At 45.3% G+C, this 16,659-nt stretch overlaps 1 protein-coding gene across 1 annotated transcript in view; it reads right to left on the bottom strand.

Moving 5' to 3' along the window:
• Positions 1-16,659, bottom strand: part of LOC146197944 (uncharacterized) — a 33,244-nt gene that overhangs the window by 12,510 nt on the left and 4,075 nt on the right. The window contains exons 4-7 of the mRNA XM_084591827.1: positions 15,055-15,188; positions 3,634-3,844; positions 1,836-1,972; positions 58-292 (exon numbers count right to left, since the gene is read on the bottom strand). Coding sequence (XP_084447953.1) covers positions 58-292; positions 1,836-1,972; positions 3,634-3,844; positions 15,055-15,188 — 717 coding nt within the window. The remainder of the gene's footprint in view (positions 1-57; positions 293-1,835; positions 1,973-3,633; positions 3,845-15,054; positions 15,189-16,659) is intronic.

Genomic DNA, 16,659 nt, shown 5'->3' with positions numbered 1-16,659 from the left:
TTGCCGAACTGGTTATTTAATTTGCCTTGACGCGCCCCGACGCGGCGTGTGCCTTACCGGAGCGACTCTCGGCTATGTGGAATCCCGGTGTCTGCTGCGAGGCGATGAGCACCGTTTCTTCCGAGGAGAGCGTCAGTAGTTTGGAGAACGTAGCTGTGCAGCGAAGCCGCAGCTCGTCGTTGTGATAGTGTCGGGGTTGCAGCACGAAGCGCAGCCGCACCACGGTTTCACGCAGGCCGGTCTCGGGCTGTCGACCCACAGGGTACCGCGTGACGTAGCCAGCAGGCATGTGCTATCGGCAAAACAAAGCGGCAGAAAAGAATTCAGATCAGCCAGTATGGTTTCAGAAAACGACGCTCAGTAGCGTGCCAATTATTGTCCTGTGAGCATGCACAAACATGAAGGCTTATATAAAATAATGTTCCCGCACGAACAGAGTTGCGATACTGAGCGTGATGGACGGACACTGATGCAGTAATGAGTGCAATGTGTGCAGGGTCTGTATAACTGTCTCAGTTGTATTCTTACGGAGACTAAATACGAAGCGCTCGTGTACTGGGAAATGCCAGTGCACTTTTAAGGCGCCTAGGTGGTCGATATTCAGCCGACTCCCTCTAGTACGGCGTCTCAAGTAGCTCACCTGTAAATATTTAATGCTACTGCCATCATGATGCATAAGGCACTTGCATATAGTAGCATGAATTTAATCTTGATATCTGCATTCTCCTCTTAAGCGTGTCTTGAGGATCCAATTTTTCCACCCTCAAAGAAACATCCTTATTAAGGTCAGTTTTACCTCCTGCGACCTCAGACGGTTGGTGTGGTGAGAGCAAAATTACTAAAAAAAGAAATAAAATACAGGGCCCTGTTGGCTCAGTGGATGCGGCGCTTGGCAACTGTTTCGGGTGATCCGAAGTCGTTCCTGGCCTTGGGGGCCGTGTTTAGATGGTGTTTAAACGCACAGCTTCCATTTCCTGTGCAATCTCAGTGCACATTATAAAGAGCCTCGGGTGGTTTTAATAAATTCAGCGCCATCCAGTAAGGCGTCCATCACAGTCCTAGTCAGTTTGGAACGTTCAGCGTCCTAAAGGAAACCAAACCACTCATCAAACAAATTTTGCTGTTTCTTCGTCATGTCGTCTTGAATAGTGAAATGTTTCTGGCTATTCCGGCGTAAAAATAATTATTGATTATATACGTTTCAAGCATAATTACCTCTTCTATAGTAGGCTAAATACAGGTTAAGAAAAAAAAAACATGTGTGTGTGAATGTTCCAAACACATAAAAAAAACCAAGTTCCAGAGAATGACACCATGGAAAAAACGTCTGATGGACTTGAAATACATTTTTTTTTGCACATTTCACACGTTAGATAGATGGCACATATATGTAGCGTCGTAATCAGAGATTAAAATTTACTTTAGAAAACGAGATTATATAAATACTCTGCTGCGCACTCGTGACATGATTTCGCGCACCGTTGCATGTTAGAAGGACCTTAGTTCGAAGCTCCTATTTCTTGGACGCACTAAGTCTGTACGCCAAGTTGTAAATGCGGTTTTTATCTATTTCCTTTGGCATGCCCAAGGTACAAGAAAATCTCTCACGCGTTTTGCACTTTTCATTTCCACTAAGCAGCTGACGTCAGCAGGCTTGGATTGTTTGTCAGTTTTATTTTAAAAGATGCCTGATTTGTCTTTCGGACTTCGACAAAACGTAGCTTTGGCTTATTTTATTTTTTTATTGATTTAGTTTACTGTGAACGTGCATTTAAATTAAACTTCCACCCCGCCTATGTGACTGAAATGGTTAAATGTTCAATAATTCGGCGCACCTCATCGTCATTGATAAACCATTCGAGTTCAATCTCATCGGTTGTCATCAGTGCGCTGCAGTTGAGGTCGATCTTGTCGCCGACCGAGTAGTACGACTTTACCCCCGTCACCTCTGGCGCGTTCTCCTCTTCGTAGGCTGCACGTGAAAAGAATGCATTTTCAGGTGAAGACTCACGAGCAGTTTTTATCCCGTGGCGCTTCAACAATCACAACAAACCGAACGATGCTGCTCTGTTGCATGAAGGAGATTTTCGCGTTAACAACTTCTGTGGGATAATCTTATGATTAACAACTTATTCAATTCACGCGATGCCTACACCACAAAAAAACAAGAAGGAAAATTTGATTTGCTTTTATTGTTTTTGATGTGCGTGAATAATAAAACAAAAATTGAAATCGCACCAAAAAAATGAACACGTTCTCAACTTTCCGAAACGGTTCGAATAATTGACATAATGTTCGAATGACCGCTCCCGCCTTTTTCGACTACTGCACAAAGGCAGGGCCTACAGCGAGCAAGGTGTTATCATGTCACAATCAGGACGAGTGGTATGATAGGTCGAGAGCCCCAAAGCTGTCTATTAACGTGGGATTGTTTATAGTACTTATACATGGCCTTTAATACACTACGGTGTGGCAGGGCTCAGGATACTTCAGAAATGCCTGTCTGGATGGGCGATCTCGGAGTTCACGGCTCATACTTATCTATGACCAGACCCATGAGGTGAGGGGTGGCACTAGTTTATTGTTTTGTGTCACCACCAGCAAAACTGTGGCACTGACCCCGACCAGCGACCCCTAGATGTACTATTGGGCTTCGCCTCTTAACAGCTATATCTTTGGATCTGTAAGTTGTAGCACTACGCAAAGTCGTCTCTGGCTCTGCACTGTTACTCACGGTTGCCTGTTTTATTCAACGAATATATGCGCATGTAGCGACTATCAGTACAAATATTCAGTTCGTAATAGATTCCGTTATGTCGCTATTCATCTCCTATTTGATTTTGTTGTATCTAGTCATTATATTGCGGTCGTTTTTATTTATACTGGGTTGAAAAAAGGTCCTATTCGCGCCCAGACTTCTCTTGTAAAGTAACAATAATTGGATATTTCACCTATTTTTATGAGATGTTTGTGTTGCTCATTGTTGTTTTCAGTACATGTTTCAATAAAATTTGATTGCAGCGCGCACAATTAACAACTGGCCAGCAATATCAGCTGTTCTATCTCAAAAGTGTTTCATTTAGCTTTATGCACATATTCATTGCCACTTTGCAGAATAACAAAAGCATGCATGAACAGTGCAGGGCCGGGAAGGTATAAATTTTTTTTTTTAATTCGATCCTGTATTTGTTTTTGTTTTTTCACTCTTCGGTGCAAGGGATGCAACTGTGAGCGTTAGCGAAGAAAAGATGCCGCTTATTGAAAGGTGAAAATAATAATGGAGTACATTTAAGCTCCGCCTGTAAGTGGGCTACCAACCAACATAGAAAGAACCACTTCAAAATGCAAGGGCTCTGGAAGGCCGATCCTGATGTCACCTTCCAATAATAAAAAAAAGTACCCGAGTTGGCAACTTCTGTTAAATGTAGCGTCAGGAAACCCTACGCGTCCAATCAGGGCGCTGCCATCTCAGCTGCCACTCGCCATGATTGTGAGTTTTCGCTTACAACTTCGACGCTGACGCCGACAACGACGCCAGATTTTATCGTGAATGGGGTCTTTAATGCGATAGCGTTAGAAACCAAACTAAGATAAGTAGAAAATTTTCGTCATGCAATTTAGGCGTGTGCGTACTCTTCTCGGTGGCCGGGTGCCTCTGCGTGCCGATGAGCAGCTCTTGGCTGCTCCGCGAGTGGTTCTTGTTGATGGAAGAAGAGCAGCGGAGCCTGAGCAGCCCGTGCGCCAGGTGCCGTGCCGTGATCTGGAAGCGCAGCGTGGACACGGACGCCTGCAGGGCGTTGGCGCGCCGGTACGGGCCCTGCCGGGTCACCTGGTGAGACGGTGCCTGCGGTAGATGCGCGAAGGTTCATGGGCGGCCCACTCAGTGCGCGCCTTAGGGCGCCGCAGCTATTGACAGTAGGCAGTTATATTCCACTGCAGTCTGCAGTGATGTGTGTGTGTATGAGCACATATCATGCATAGCAGCAATCCTTGCACAGTTTGTGCTCTAGCTTGTGCGGCGCGCACAATGTCTGCAGCGAAAAATAACGCGTGCTACGTAGTGCGCGTAAAAGACAAAGAGAAGAAAAACAATAAAATTGGGAGTGGTTTAGCCATGATTTAACCGGTTTAGGAGAGTGATATCCCAGTTTTGTATGGCTTAGTGTTTGGTTTTGAATTCCACTCGACCAGATCTTTTTAACGTTGATGACCTTGTATCATAAATCTCGATATTTATTTCAGCTGAGAAATCAACGGTAATTCGTTAGGACCTGTAATTATTCTCATCGACTTGCACTTGATATAAGCTATCCGACACTATATGACTTGATGCTGTAGAGCAATGTTGAAATTTTTTTATCAGACATAATTAATTAACTGCAACTATACAGAAGTTTTAATTACTCCCGTTAATTATAATCAACGTAAATGAGCTAATGACATGTGACTTGATGCGTGAGCGTAAGGGTCAACTTTAAATCAAAGTTAGTAAATAATTGCAGTTACTTAATGAAAGTAAATATTGAAGCTCAATAATGGTCGACATAAGCTAACCAACGATATAGACTTGTGACTATGCCTTGACTCGAAGGTTTGACACTGAGGCTCAGATGAAGACGGTACGGGTGGAGTCCGGTGGTGCTCGACATTTGCAACGAGTAGATGCAAGCTTTGAAAAAAAAAAAAAAACCAATTAGAAGGTTATATGTTTAATCACTGCTATTACGACTGTTGGAACTTCCTTGCTGTCTCTGAAAGTGGAAATTCTTATCATTATCATTATTGAAACATCGCGTGTTAGTGCGCTTCTCGTGCAGGAGTGCTTTCTCATGCCACGTTAGAAGATTACTCGATTCCACGGAAGTTGCTTTCCTTCTGCTCCAGAAAAAAGACATCGCCAACGTTTCTCGGGGTGATAATCGCAATTTTGGCACTTCATTCAAAGGCTGTTTTCAATAATGCTCCTAACGATGTCATCCTTTTCAAGTTCCCACTCACGGCTGCGGAGAGATCTTCAGTTACGTCATAACCTTCCTGACAAAGCGCCTTTTGTTGGCATTGAGAATACCCGACCTGACAATATCCAATAGCTAAATTAGGGCAATAAGCAAGGTTCAATCACCTTCTTCCTTCTATTCAACGCCGCAATTATCGGTTTTACTCGTCGGCTGCAGGTACTACCCGGTACAAGATTTATCCTGTGCGCACACTGTCACACCATTCTGACCGCCGAGGATTTGCTTGAGCAGAAGGAAGAGGCCTTGCAGAAGGCCGTGACGTTCGTCGAGGTCTTCGCCACCAACAGTCGCCTAGCAATGCGCCCTAGAAAAATTCTAAATGACTCGAGTTCACGGCATGAATTACTGTAGCTTCAGTACCATCAACCTCCCCCTGGAGGATGATATTATTGAGTGGTCATTGTCATTCGCATTCTAGAAATGCGAATCCCTAGCACCCTTTGCACCAGTCGCGCCGTAAAAATCCATAAGGATAAGAGGCTTCAACTCACGGCATGATATGCCACATCACCGTTCCCAGGAAGAAAAATGAGTTTGAAAAGCGTATACACTTCGTGCAAGCGCTGGTTCTCAGCCGCGTAGCTTATGTCCTTCCTTATCATCGCATAACCAAGAAGGAACGGAATCAATCATACAAGAAGTGGTTCCCGCATCCCAAAGAGCACCATCTCAATAAAAACAAAATACCATTACAAGTAGGGAAATCTACCAGTTAGCGGGAACACAGAAAACATGCGAGATCTGCGGCGAAAATGTTGACCCCAATTCACATACACCGAGTAAATCACAAAGACCAACGCGAAGCGCAAGTAGCACTACTCCGACGAAGTCACAAGAACGCCACCAATGCGAAATACGTCAATGTGGCCGCATATTCAGAACCCGGAATTTTTTGATATGAAACTTCTATATCACAATCACAAATCGATAGCAATTGCTTCACTGACAGCCGAACATCGGGCCAAGGCGGAAATCTTCGCCATCACCCTCGCCATCCGGCCAGTGAACTGTGTTGTGCACGGGCAAGCCACCCGGATTCCGGTCAACCGAACGTCAAGTTTCTCCTGCTGATACTCCCCTCTCGCAAGCTCCTGTGCTGCTTCGCAAGGCAGCAATACACTGCAAAAAAGTATTGGCGAGGTGCGTGTTGAAACATGCCTTAAATTCTAGACACCCAGGTGCCAGTTCCCCAGCGGCGAGTCACCTTCGTGCCATGGCCGATTTGAAGTGAACTACCAGCACGCTCGTTGACTGGACCTCTCGGGCCGCCGTCACGTGCTGCTTCTTGATTGGACAGTTTCACTGCCAACGGCTTTTCCAGGCTATATAAGCGAGCACACTGCCTCTGGAGACCGAGACCTTCATGAGCGGGACCGTGAGCGGGACCGTGAGCGGGATACACTTGAGCGGGATCTTGAGCTGGACGCGTGTATGTGGGCCTGGCTGAGTGCTTTATCTAACGGAAACAAAGCGGCCTTTTTAGAAAATTGGATTTGTCATTCAACCGTCGAGACCATGGCTTGCGGAACTGCTCATTAGAAGGCGGCAGTTTCAAAGCCCGCAATAAGACTTGGATATTGTTGTTCTTAAGAAATACGATCAGTCAGGGAAAGATGGAAATGAGCCTTAGCCGCATGCACAGAAGCCACTGCCGGAGCTACCAATACACAACCGCTGAATTCGAGGACAGCTCTGTTGCACAAGATACAAGGCTCTGCTTGGAGGCTTGTCCGGGTCCACTGATGCTACTTTTGGGGGGATCCACACGTAGTTTTCTAAAGGTGACTGAAAGACCTAAGCCTGTGCAAGAATCTTTTGCGTAATAGAGTTAGGCATGTAATAAGACCGATACTTCGCACTGACAAACCTATCTAGAGAGTACAATCTGGCTGGCTTGATAACGAGGGACATCTACGTTGATCTGATAGATAACAACGCGTTTACAAAAAAGATGTATCACAACAAGATTCAGAAAACCATTGAAGAAATTAATGCGCAGCCAATCTTTCTGAACAATCTCATCGCCAAAACCAACAAGCCAATACAACCGAATAGAGAAATACAGTTGACGTCATACTAGTTAAAATGTCCTAGCCGATAGGGCAAAGGAAGTAACTGTGCGACCTCAGTTTATGAGCTTGGCCTTCAATCTTTAGCGGTTAACAACATGATCAATGAGTCAATGACCGCCCTTTGGAAGTTGCTGCTCCTTCAGACGGTTCAAATCTGGCGGGCAAAGTAAAGACGACATGAAGGCAGGAAAGTAGAGGTGATGTTTCTTGGCTGACGCAAGCTGATGAAAATGGCGAAAAAGGACTTGTAAGCAAGATGTTGCTGGCATCCCGCCAGGACAGGAAAACGGTCGTTCAGTGCCTAAAAATGCTGTGAAGGGATCTCAGCCTACAAACTCCGTGCAGGTGTACTAACCTAGTATGCTTTTACAAAACTAGATGCTCACGGAAAAGCTCCAGCTCCGAGGTACAGATGAAGCGCTGCCGTAGATCATTGCTGCCCATTCCAAAATTGAAGTCAACAAAGCGCTCACGCCCGACCTCCTGGTGCATATGCCTGGCCCGATATGCTTGGTCTTCTCCCGCTTGGTAGATATGCTTGGTCTTCTCGAAGCCGAGTGAGCGCATTCAATGACTTCATAGAACTTCGCGGACCAAAGCAGTTCACCTTACTTATGCTGGAACTCGACAGCATAGGTCAAAAAGAAGTGGATTCGACAGTCATACATGGGCAGCAGCTTTTTCTCTAGGAAACGAGACCGCTGGCCGGCACTGTAAGTATGTAACGTGTTGGCTATAGGACACCTCGGCACATAGAGATGTTCGCTGCAACTGCGGAAGATCAAGTCATTTCATAGGAGGTTTTAGAGCCTTTGTGCATCGACATTGCCACACGTGGTTCGTGCAAGGCAAGGGGCACCGTTTAAAGACTAATAAATGGCGATGAACGTTTTAGCAGCTGACATCTCACCCTGGTTACAATGTAGTACGCTTCATAGCTAGCGCGTTAGCCATCTGCGTAATTGGTACCCCCTAATATCGCATGTCCGGCTTCGGGAAGGCTAAAATATTTTTGTCGTAGCCGGCAAAAGAAGTGGTTGCAATCATCATCATCATCGTCGTCGTCGTCGTCGCCGTCATCATCATCATTATCAAAATATTGCGTGCTGGTGTGCCTAAGATTGTTAATTTCCTGTCGTAGCCGTGTTGGCTCCGCTATTTCTCTAGACATTTCGTTCAGCTGTAGGCACAGCCTGCATGAAATCCATCACAGTACTCATGAGTCTTGACGTACGATGTATTTGCTTTGAAAAGACTCGTCTACAACGAAAAGAAAATTAATGGGTCTTACTCCACGCTAGCGGATATTTCTGGGTACACGTGGTTACTGTGCCATAATGCCTTCGATATCGTCATTTTTAGTGCGCCTAAACTTTTATCGGATGCTGACGCTCCACGCAGGATCCCGAAAACATATTTAAAGCACGTAACGTACACATGTTTGCTCGGTAATATTTTCCTAAAGATTGTCTGTACTACATAATCCCAACAAACTTCATAACGCAGGCACGAAAACAAGAAAGTTAAAAAAACAACAACACAATATGCGTGAGCATGTTAACGTGTGGAGGAAATAACTGTTCTCCTGACTACATCTGTTTGCAAGGTGCGCAGTAATTTGTGCGCCGGTTGTTTGCAGCTCGGATGCATGAAGCAGTCGTAAGAGCGCCCCCTTTAAGGCGGGATGATGATTGGCGCCCCTACTGTGATACATACGTTTTGTTTTTATTTCTTTTTGAAATATTTCTGTTATCCTTAATATATTTTTGCGCTGTATTGAAGTTCTTCTTTTCTGATGTACCGCTCCCCATTTCATTTTATAAACGAAATTGCTCTTTTTTGTCTTTGCTTTATGCCCTGCCACTCGGAAAACATTGTCAAGCTATACTCTCAAAATAAACAAAAAAGGAAAGCTTAAAGAGTGTTACAATGTCGTAAGCCAGAGTACGCTCCAAGAGCGGACGACAATGTGAACAAGGCGAGACAAGTGCCCGCCACCAACGCGCTTATTCGCACCAAAGCCGGGTCGCGACAAGAAAGAAAGACCCCCTTAGAACACCTCAAACATTCATATCAACTTTCCGAGACGCGGCTTGCATTATACATGCGCACAGCCGTCTCTGTGTCGTTTCTACCCAAACCATTCTTTCTCTATGCCCAAGCTCAGTGTGAATCTACGTCGAGCAAATGTTGCAGAACGGCACTTGATGGGGAGTGGCGCAAGAAAATCCGCTTTACAGGCGGTAAGGAGAAAAAGGAAAAGACGGTGGCGGCAGCAAATTGTAATGCGCTTCTTGGGAGGCATTGGAGCGTTAAACATTTAGACCCTTTCGCATCTCTCCCGTTTCAGACCTTGAGGACATCACTGCGATGACAAGCAAAACCCAGTGAGCCAAGTGGGCCTTTTAGCGGCGGGAAAGTGAAAATGCAGCCGACAGGAAAGGAAGAAAGCACGACGCGAAGGAGAGGAGCTTGAATTATATAACGAACCGTCTATGCTTATTTTGATATTTGCCTTGTTTAAGCAGGGTGCGCTCTGCAAAACTGACAGTTCTGGACATAATGGAGCAGGTGGGAATATTCGAATATAATACATGACTAAACGGAGATTTTGTGCAGAGTGCTACTTTGACTTCCTTCAGAAAGATTCTTTTTTTTTTTTTTTTTTTTTTTGCTTCGTCGCACAATATGACCTGCTAAGTTTCAACAGCTACTACGGACTTACACTACCCCAAGAAGCCGAATAAAGCGAAGTCATGAAGGTGACCAAATATTTGATGGCTTAAAAAGTCTAGTCACATTTCAGATAAATCTCAACGTTTGCTACATTATTACAGTGGTGCTTTAATGTGTTCGCAATACTTTTCCCGAGAATTTCAGCAATGGTAGTTTCTCAGCGTCTCACCGCGGTTGTGTAGTGGTTAGGGTGCTCGACTACTGCGCCCAAGGATGCGAGATCGAATATCGGCTGCGGCGGCTGCATTTTGATTGAGGCAGAAAACAAGACGCCCGTGTGCTGTACACGTGCGATTTCAGTGTAAGTTGACAAATTCCAAGTAGTTAAACTTTCCAGAACCCTCAATTATGGCGTCTCTCGTAACCTTAGTCGCCTTGGGACGTGAAACCCTAATAAAGCATAAATTCCGAAGTTCATAATGTGCATTATATGCTGCATTCATTCTACTGATGGTGGGTGTACCCATTATCCTTTGAACCCGAATAGGTTCAAAACTGTGCCTGCGAGCTTTACCATGCACAGCCTACAAGCATGTCACACTACGCTGAAAACACAAGACGCAGACTATAGGGGGCTACAGGGAAGAATTTAAGTAACTTTTAAAATATGAGAGGCATCATCATCATCATCATCATCATCATCATCATCATCATCATCATCATCATCATCATCATCATCATCATCAGACTGACTATACCCACAGCAGGGCGAAGGCCTCTCCCATATTTCTCCGATTAACCCGGTTCTGTGCTAGCTGCATCCACTTGACCCCTGCGAGCTTCTAACCTCATTCGCCCATCCAAACTTTCTGCCGCTCCCTGCTACGCTTTCCTTCCCTTGGAATCCAGTTAGTTACCCAAAGCGACCATCGGTTATCCTCTCTTTGCACTACATGTCCTGCCCATGTACATTTCTTCTTCTTAATTTCCACTAGAATCTCAGTAACTTGAGTTATTTCTCTGACCCACTCTGCACGCTTCCTACCTCTTAATGTTACCCCTACCGTTCCATAGCCCTCTGCGTTGTCCTCAACTTAAGTAGAACCTTCTTGGTTAGCCTTAACGTTTCAGCCCCATAGGTGAGTACAGGTAAGATGCAACTGTTGTATACTTTCCTCTTGAGCGATAACGGTAAGCTGCTAGTCATAATCAGTGAGTGCTTGCCAAATGCGCTCCACCCCTATGTTATCCTTCTTGTTATTTCCTTTTCATGGTCCGAATCTGTGGTTACGTACCTGTCCTAACTAGGAATATTCGCCCACTAGTTCCAGTGCTTCAATATCTAACGTAAACAGCTGTTTCTTCCCGAGGCTCTTGAGCATTACCTTAGTCTTTTGCATATTGATTTTCAAGTCTACCTTTCTACTTTTCTTGTCTAGGTCACCAATCATTTTTTTTGCAGTTCATCTCCTGAGTTACTTAGCAAGGCAATGTCATCAGCAAATCGCAGATTACTGATGTAATCTCTATCTACCTTTATCCCTAACTGCTCCCATTCCAAGCGTGTGAATACTTCCTCTAAGCAAGCTGTGAATAGTACTGGGGAGATCGTGTCTCCTTGCCTAACATCTTTATTTATGGGAATTTTGTTACTTTCATTATGCAAAACTATGGTTGCTGTGCAGCCAATATATATATATATTCCAGCACTTTCACGTATGGCTCGTCTAACCCCTGATTTCGCGATGCCTGCATTACCGCCGGGGTTTCTACTTAGTCAAATGCTTTTTCGTAATCTATGAATGCAGCTGGAGAGGATCAGATAACTATAGATTTGTTGAAAAACGGGGGGGGGGGGGGGGGGGGGGCGATATCTTGCTAGAAAAAGTGGCCACCCTGTATACGCAGTGCCTGGTGTCATCGACAGTACCGGAACCATGAAAGAATGGAAACATTGCCCTAATTCATAAGACAGGGGACGCTAAGGCCCTAAAAGATTAGAGACCAATCAGCTTACTGTCTGTTACGTATAAGGTATTTACCAAGGTAATCGCTAATAGAATCAGGACAACCTTGGATTCCAATCAAGCAAAGAATCAAGCAGGGTTTCGAAAATGGTACTCTACTATCGATCATATCCATACCATCAACCAGGTTATAGAAAAATGTTCGGAATATAACCAGCGCTTACACATATTCATTTATTACGAAATTATGGGATTACGAGGGCAAAATTCTTGTTGTTGCGCGGTGTGATAAAAAGCCGTGGTGGATGCTATGAAAATTTTTAGATGTGCGATTTAGGGGAATAATTAACTTGAATCTGTTAATTAACTTTATGGCTATTGCAATCAGGTGCATGACTGTAATTTGGAAATTGTAGAGGCTCATGAGTCAACTCGATATCCATCGTTAGATTTACAAAAATTCGAGGATGCTTGGCGACTAAAGTGATGAAAGGTGAAAGCCTGAGTGCTGCATTCTGCTACGCGACTGTTGCGCATGTATCGATGAATGCTGCTACAAGTAAAGCGAGCGACTACTCTTTTACATTCTGCGAGTGCAGTAATGCAGTGAATTGTGCTTGGCAGCGACGAGATCGCGCTCCTTGTATGTTCACTGTTGTTCTACGTTTTCTGTTGTGTGGTTAATTTTACCAGGAGCGCGGCATTAAGGAGTAATTAGTTTTTTACGTAGCTCTCACTAATTATTTATTATAATGATGAAATAATAATTAGCAATTATAGATCTATTAGTAATAATTGCTTAATAATCTATTGATTAGTAATTAGCGATTGATAATTGATTGACATATGGCCATATACGGCAGGCATTCGCGCATTCTGTGGTGGTGCTCTGTGATTGATCGAGACCTCCATGACGTCATCCCGGCTCAACCAGTCACAGCTACCGCAAAGGCGTGACAGTTTTGCTGACGCCAACGAAGAGGCAGTAAAGGTTTTTGCCTTAAAACTCACTTGTGCGGAGAACTGCAGCGCTCAAGCGCAACAGGCTCCGTTCGGCAGCTGAGAGCCGCAAAGTCACGCCCCTATATTGACGTCACCCATTGTCTTAGACCTCACACGCAAGCTCAAGTTCCGGCGCGCGACTACAGCGCCGAGAGGGCGAAGTGGCGTTGCTGGGAGTAGCTGGCGCCGGCGCCACCGGCGTGACCTCTGAGACTGGAGGCGGCGCGCGTTCACACGTGCTGTCCTGTCCAGCTGGGGCGCAGCAGAGTCGCCGCACGGGTAGTTTAGTGTGCAACTTTGACATCGGTGTAGAAGCGGATGTTTCCCGATGGCAGAAATGTCCCGAAGAAAACAGAAGCCGGGTCCGAAGTATAGGGAACCCAAGCTTAAGTTTGGCCGCGCGACGCCAGCGGCGAGCTGTCTAGGCTAGTGGGGCTTTGAGTGGGGGAGGAGCGCGGCGGGCGCTCCCCGACAACACTCTCGAAACTGGAGCGACACAGCTTCGAGATCCATCAGAGATCATCTCACTCGTCTGTGGCTTCCAGTTAACGTAGGGCATGACGTCGGCCTCAAAATCTTCGCTCAGAACATGATCACGTCTTCTTCTTTGAGGCACCGCTCCGATCGTGCGAAAGCGATTGAACACCGTTTTGAACGAACGAAATGGTGGTATGCAACAATCGGGGTGTCGTGCAGTATAAAGACATGGGTGTGAAGTGAGGTTTTCATCCGCATTCACGTATGCAATTCCCATGTCGACTCTCTCAGCCGTCGAAAAATGGCCATGAGCAGCTGAAGTCATGTTAAGTAGTGGAAAAGATAAAACAGCCGATGCTAATGCGGTCCAAACGAATTTAATATAGCGGGCTTCCAGACAACAAATTTATTTTTTTGTACGTCACGGCCACGCGCTCTAACATGTAAATGACAAGTAACACATTCGGCGCGGGAGGAGGCTGCACGCAGACAGCGTCCACGGCGAGCCACCTTTCGTTCGAACCGCACATAAAGCGCGAAGCGCCTGCGATATGTACAACTGTGACGTCAACATGGGGACTCGAATTTGCGGCGCTCAGCCGTCACCTCGGTGAAAACATATATCTTGCACCGTGGCCGTCACCACCGAGATCTTGACAAGGCCTGCTCATCTCGGTAGCCTACGTCACGACAGGCGGATAGGCGATGATGTATTAGCGAATGAAGGTCCGAGAGCGGATCTGAGTCGAGTCACGCGGTGTCCTCTCGCACTTTACCCAATCCCGTACACGCAGATTCATTGCTTGATCCTTTATCGCTTGTCCGCTCGTCGTGACTTTCGCTGATGGGAGACATGGTGATGTAACCACCTTGTGAGAATCCCGGTGGTGACAGCTTAGCTGCCGCATGGAGTCCGCTGCAAGCGATGGAGAGCTGAGGTTCTGAGCGCAGTAGTTCTCCGCACAATTGAGTGTTTGTAAATATAATGATAGATATCGAGTTTACTCATGATCCTATACAAGTTTCAAATTACGATCATGCACCCAATTGCAATAGCTATAAAGGTAATTAACACATTCATGTTAATTATTTCAATAAATAGCTGATCTAAAAAATAGCACCCGCCACGGTCTTTGATCACTTAGGCAACAAAAGCAATTTTACCTCCGAAAGCGCATTTTTAAAAAATTGCTCTTCCCTGTAACACCCTGTATATATATTCAGTGATACTATCACTGACAAATTGATGGCGACGCTTTTTAAATGCCTTACCATTATATTTGTCGGACATTAGGCGAATTTCAGAAGTCACTGGTGTCACTCACTTGCCATCGCTGTGGTTCAAGTAGTTTAGGAATTGAAAAAAAAAGGAAACTATAACGTGTTTATAGACAAGCGTTGATAATTAAGGAGAATTAGGCTACCTTGTTTGCCTATTGTGCGAATATGGCTCCCGCAATAAAATATTCACAACCGGTGGCGATGTAGATATGTGAACAAATCAGTGATCTACAACCAACAATATCTTATATTGCATCATTACGGTAAACTTTATGCGCTATGGGCTAACGTAGCTGAATAACAGCGCGCTCAGCACACCAGACATGGCGGCTAAAACGCCGCTTCCGAACATAAGAATACCGTACAGTTTTCATCTTTCGATTGCAAAGTGCAGGTTTTGATCGCACAAATGGCCAGCATTACGTCGGCCCTGTGTGTAGTCATGCTATCAAGTGCGACGTTATGAGAGGAAAAGCGCTTTCTTGTTCACAACGTGCACTCCAGGAATCATTTGCGGGTACGTGCGGGCATCATCCCGTGCTGCCAAGTACCACCGCTTACCGGTTTTCCGTTGACAAACCAGTTGAGAAAGGGCGCCGGCTTCGATGGCCGCGATCGACAGGTGGCGTTGAGCACGTCACCCAGCTGGTAACGACCACGCACGCCCTCAATGACAGGCCCACGTTCCGGCAGTACTGCAAACGGACGCACAAACATCAGCACAAATTATGGCTGCCCTGTCGTTATAGCAGTGGCCAACGTTTCTGTTTTTCTGGCCAAGAAATATTTTTAGGGTAACATTGGCCGCAACGGGTATGGTGGCTCACATTCTTTTGTGTAAACCCACGCTTTCTGTCTGCTAGAAAGTAACGAAGGAAATTGAAAGCGTGCAGTAAACAAGCCGTGTTGTGGAGCTGCATTTTGAAGGCTTGGGAGAAGATTTTAAACAAGAATCCTCAGAGTGCTTCGCCTAACTTCAAGAATTAAAGCATTGCCAAGTGACTATGATGCTGCTGAAAATAACAGGTACTTACAGTCAACGGTGGTCAAAATAAGCATCACAGATAAATGTTAAACAAGTAGAATGCCTGCTCAAAAAAATTATATATGTATGTTTACTTCCAGTGTGCACTGAACTGTGCGTACTTCTCTTGCTATGAAGAAATGTTTATCGCAGTTACTAAACAGTTGATTACTTGAACTGAGCAAGAAAAGACAAATTTAGGGAAAGGAAGTGCACGGCGTCGTTTCATGTGGAAACCAATTATGGCTGGGAGCAATGGGTTTTCATCTGCAGCAGTCGTCGGCCGAAAGGTTGTAACCGAAAAAAGTTCTACGTTCTACGCTACTTTAGCTGCGTTCCTCCTACCTGCAGCGTGTGTGGGCAGCAGTAATGAAAAGGTCGGCGCTGGCAGCGAAATTGCCGATTAAGTTAAAAAAGTGGCAGCTTACGTCGCAGTGGTTAAGGAGAATGTATGAACTCGGACAATCGCTTATTACGCTTCGGAACTGCGTCTGTGGCTAGAGGCGACTCAATGACGTTGGGCTGACTGTACGTCGCAACACCAGTGGTGCACGCCAGCTAAAATTGCGAAAATGATAAACTATATAGCGCTTAGTGTTTCGCGCTAAGTGCTTTGGTTGTCCCTTCTAGGTCTAGTAAACAAGAGCAAGGAAATCAGATTTCTTTACAACCGCCCCACACGGTCATGTAAAACTACAACAGGGAGTGGTATAGAAAAGTGGATACCTAGCAAAGCACACATAACAATGAAAGTCACAATTTCCTTTGCGGAGGAGGGGGCAAAGACTTACCTCACAAGTAAGGAGACCCTAGTGCCTCATAGCTAGGGTACTTTTGCAAGCGCAACTTTTGTGCATGGTTAAAAGTTAAAGAAATAGACGCATTACAAGAATGATCCCGATAGATGAAATATTTCAATCTGAAATAATTAGCAGGCAGATCATCGTCACATGAGCTCATCATAACTAATGAGTGGCTTGTGACAAATCATGATGCAACCCTTCCCCCCCCCCCCCCCCACACACACACACATTCCTCCCACCGACATATACTAGCCTAAATGGTGAAGTTTTCCGCTGCTCTAAGCTGACCGTTGCATCTGCCTATAATAAAAGGCCAACCAACAAATTCAGTTTTCCGTC

Source organism: Amblyomma maculatum, chromosome 2 (assembly GCF_055883805.1).
Source record: "Amblyomma maculatum isolate TAMU_Amacu chromosome 2, ASM5588380v1, whole genome shotgun sequence".
In the NCBI taxonomy this organism is placed as follows: domain Eukaryota; kingdom Metazoa; phylum Arthropoda; class Arachnida; order Ixodida; family Ixodidae; genus Amblyomma; species Amblyomma maculatum.
Note: the sequence above shows the minus strand (reverse complement) of the source record. Positions and strands in the feature narration are given on the sequence as shown.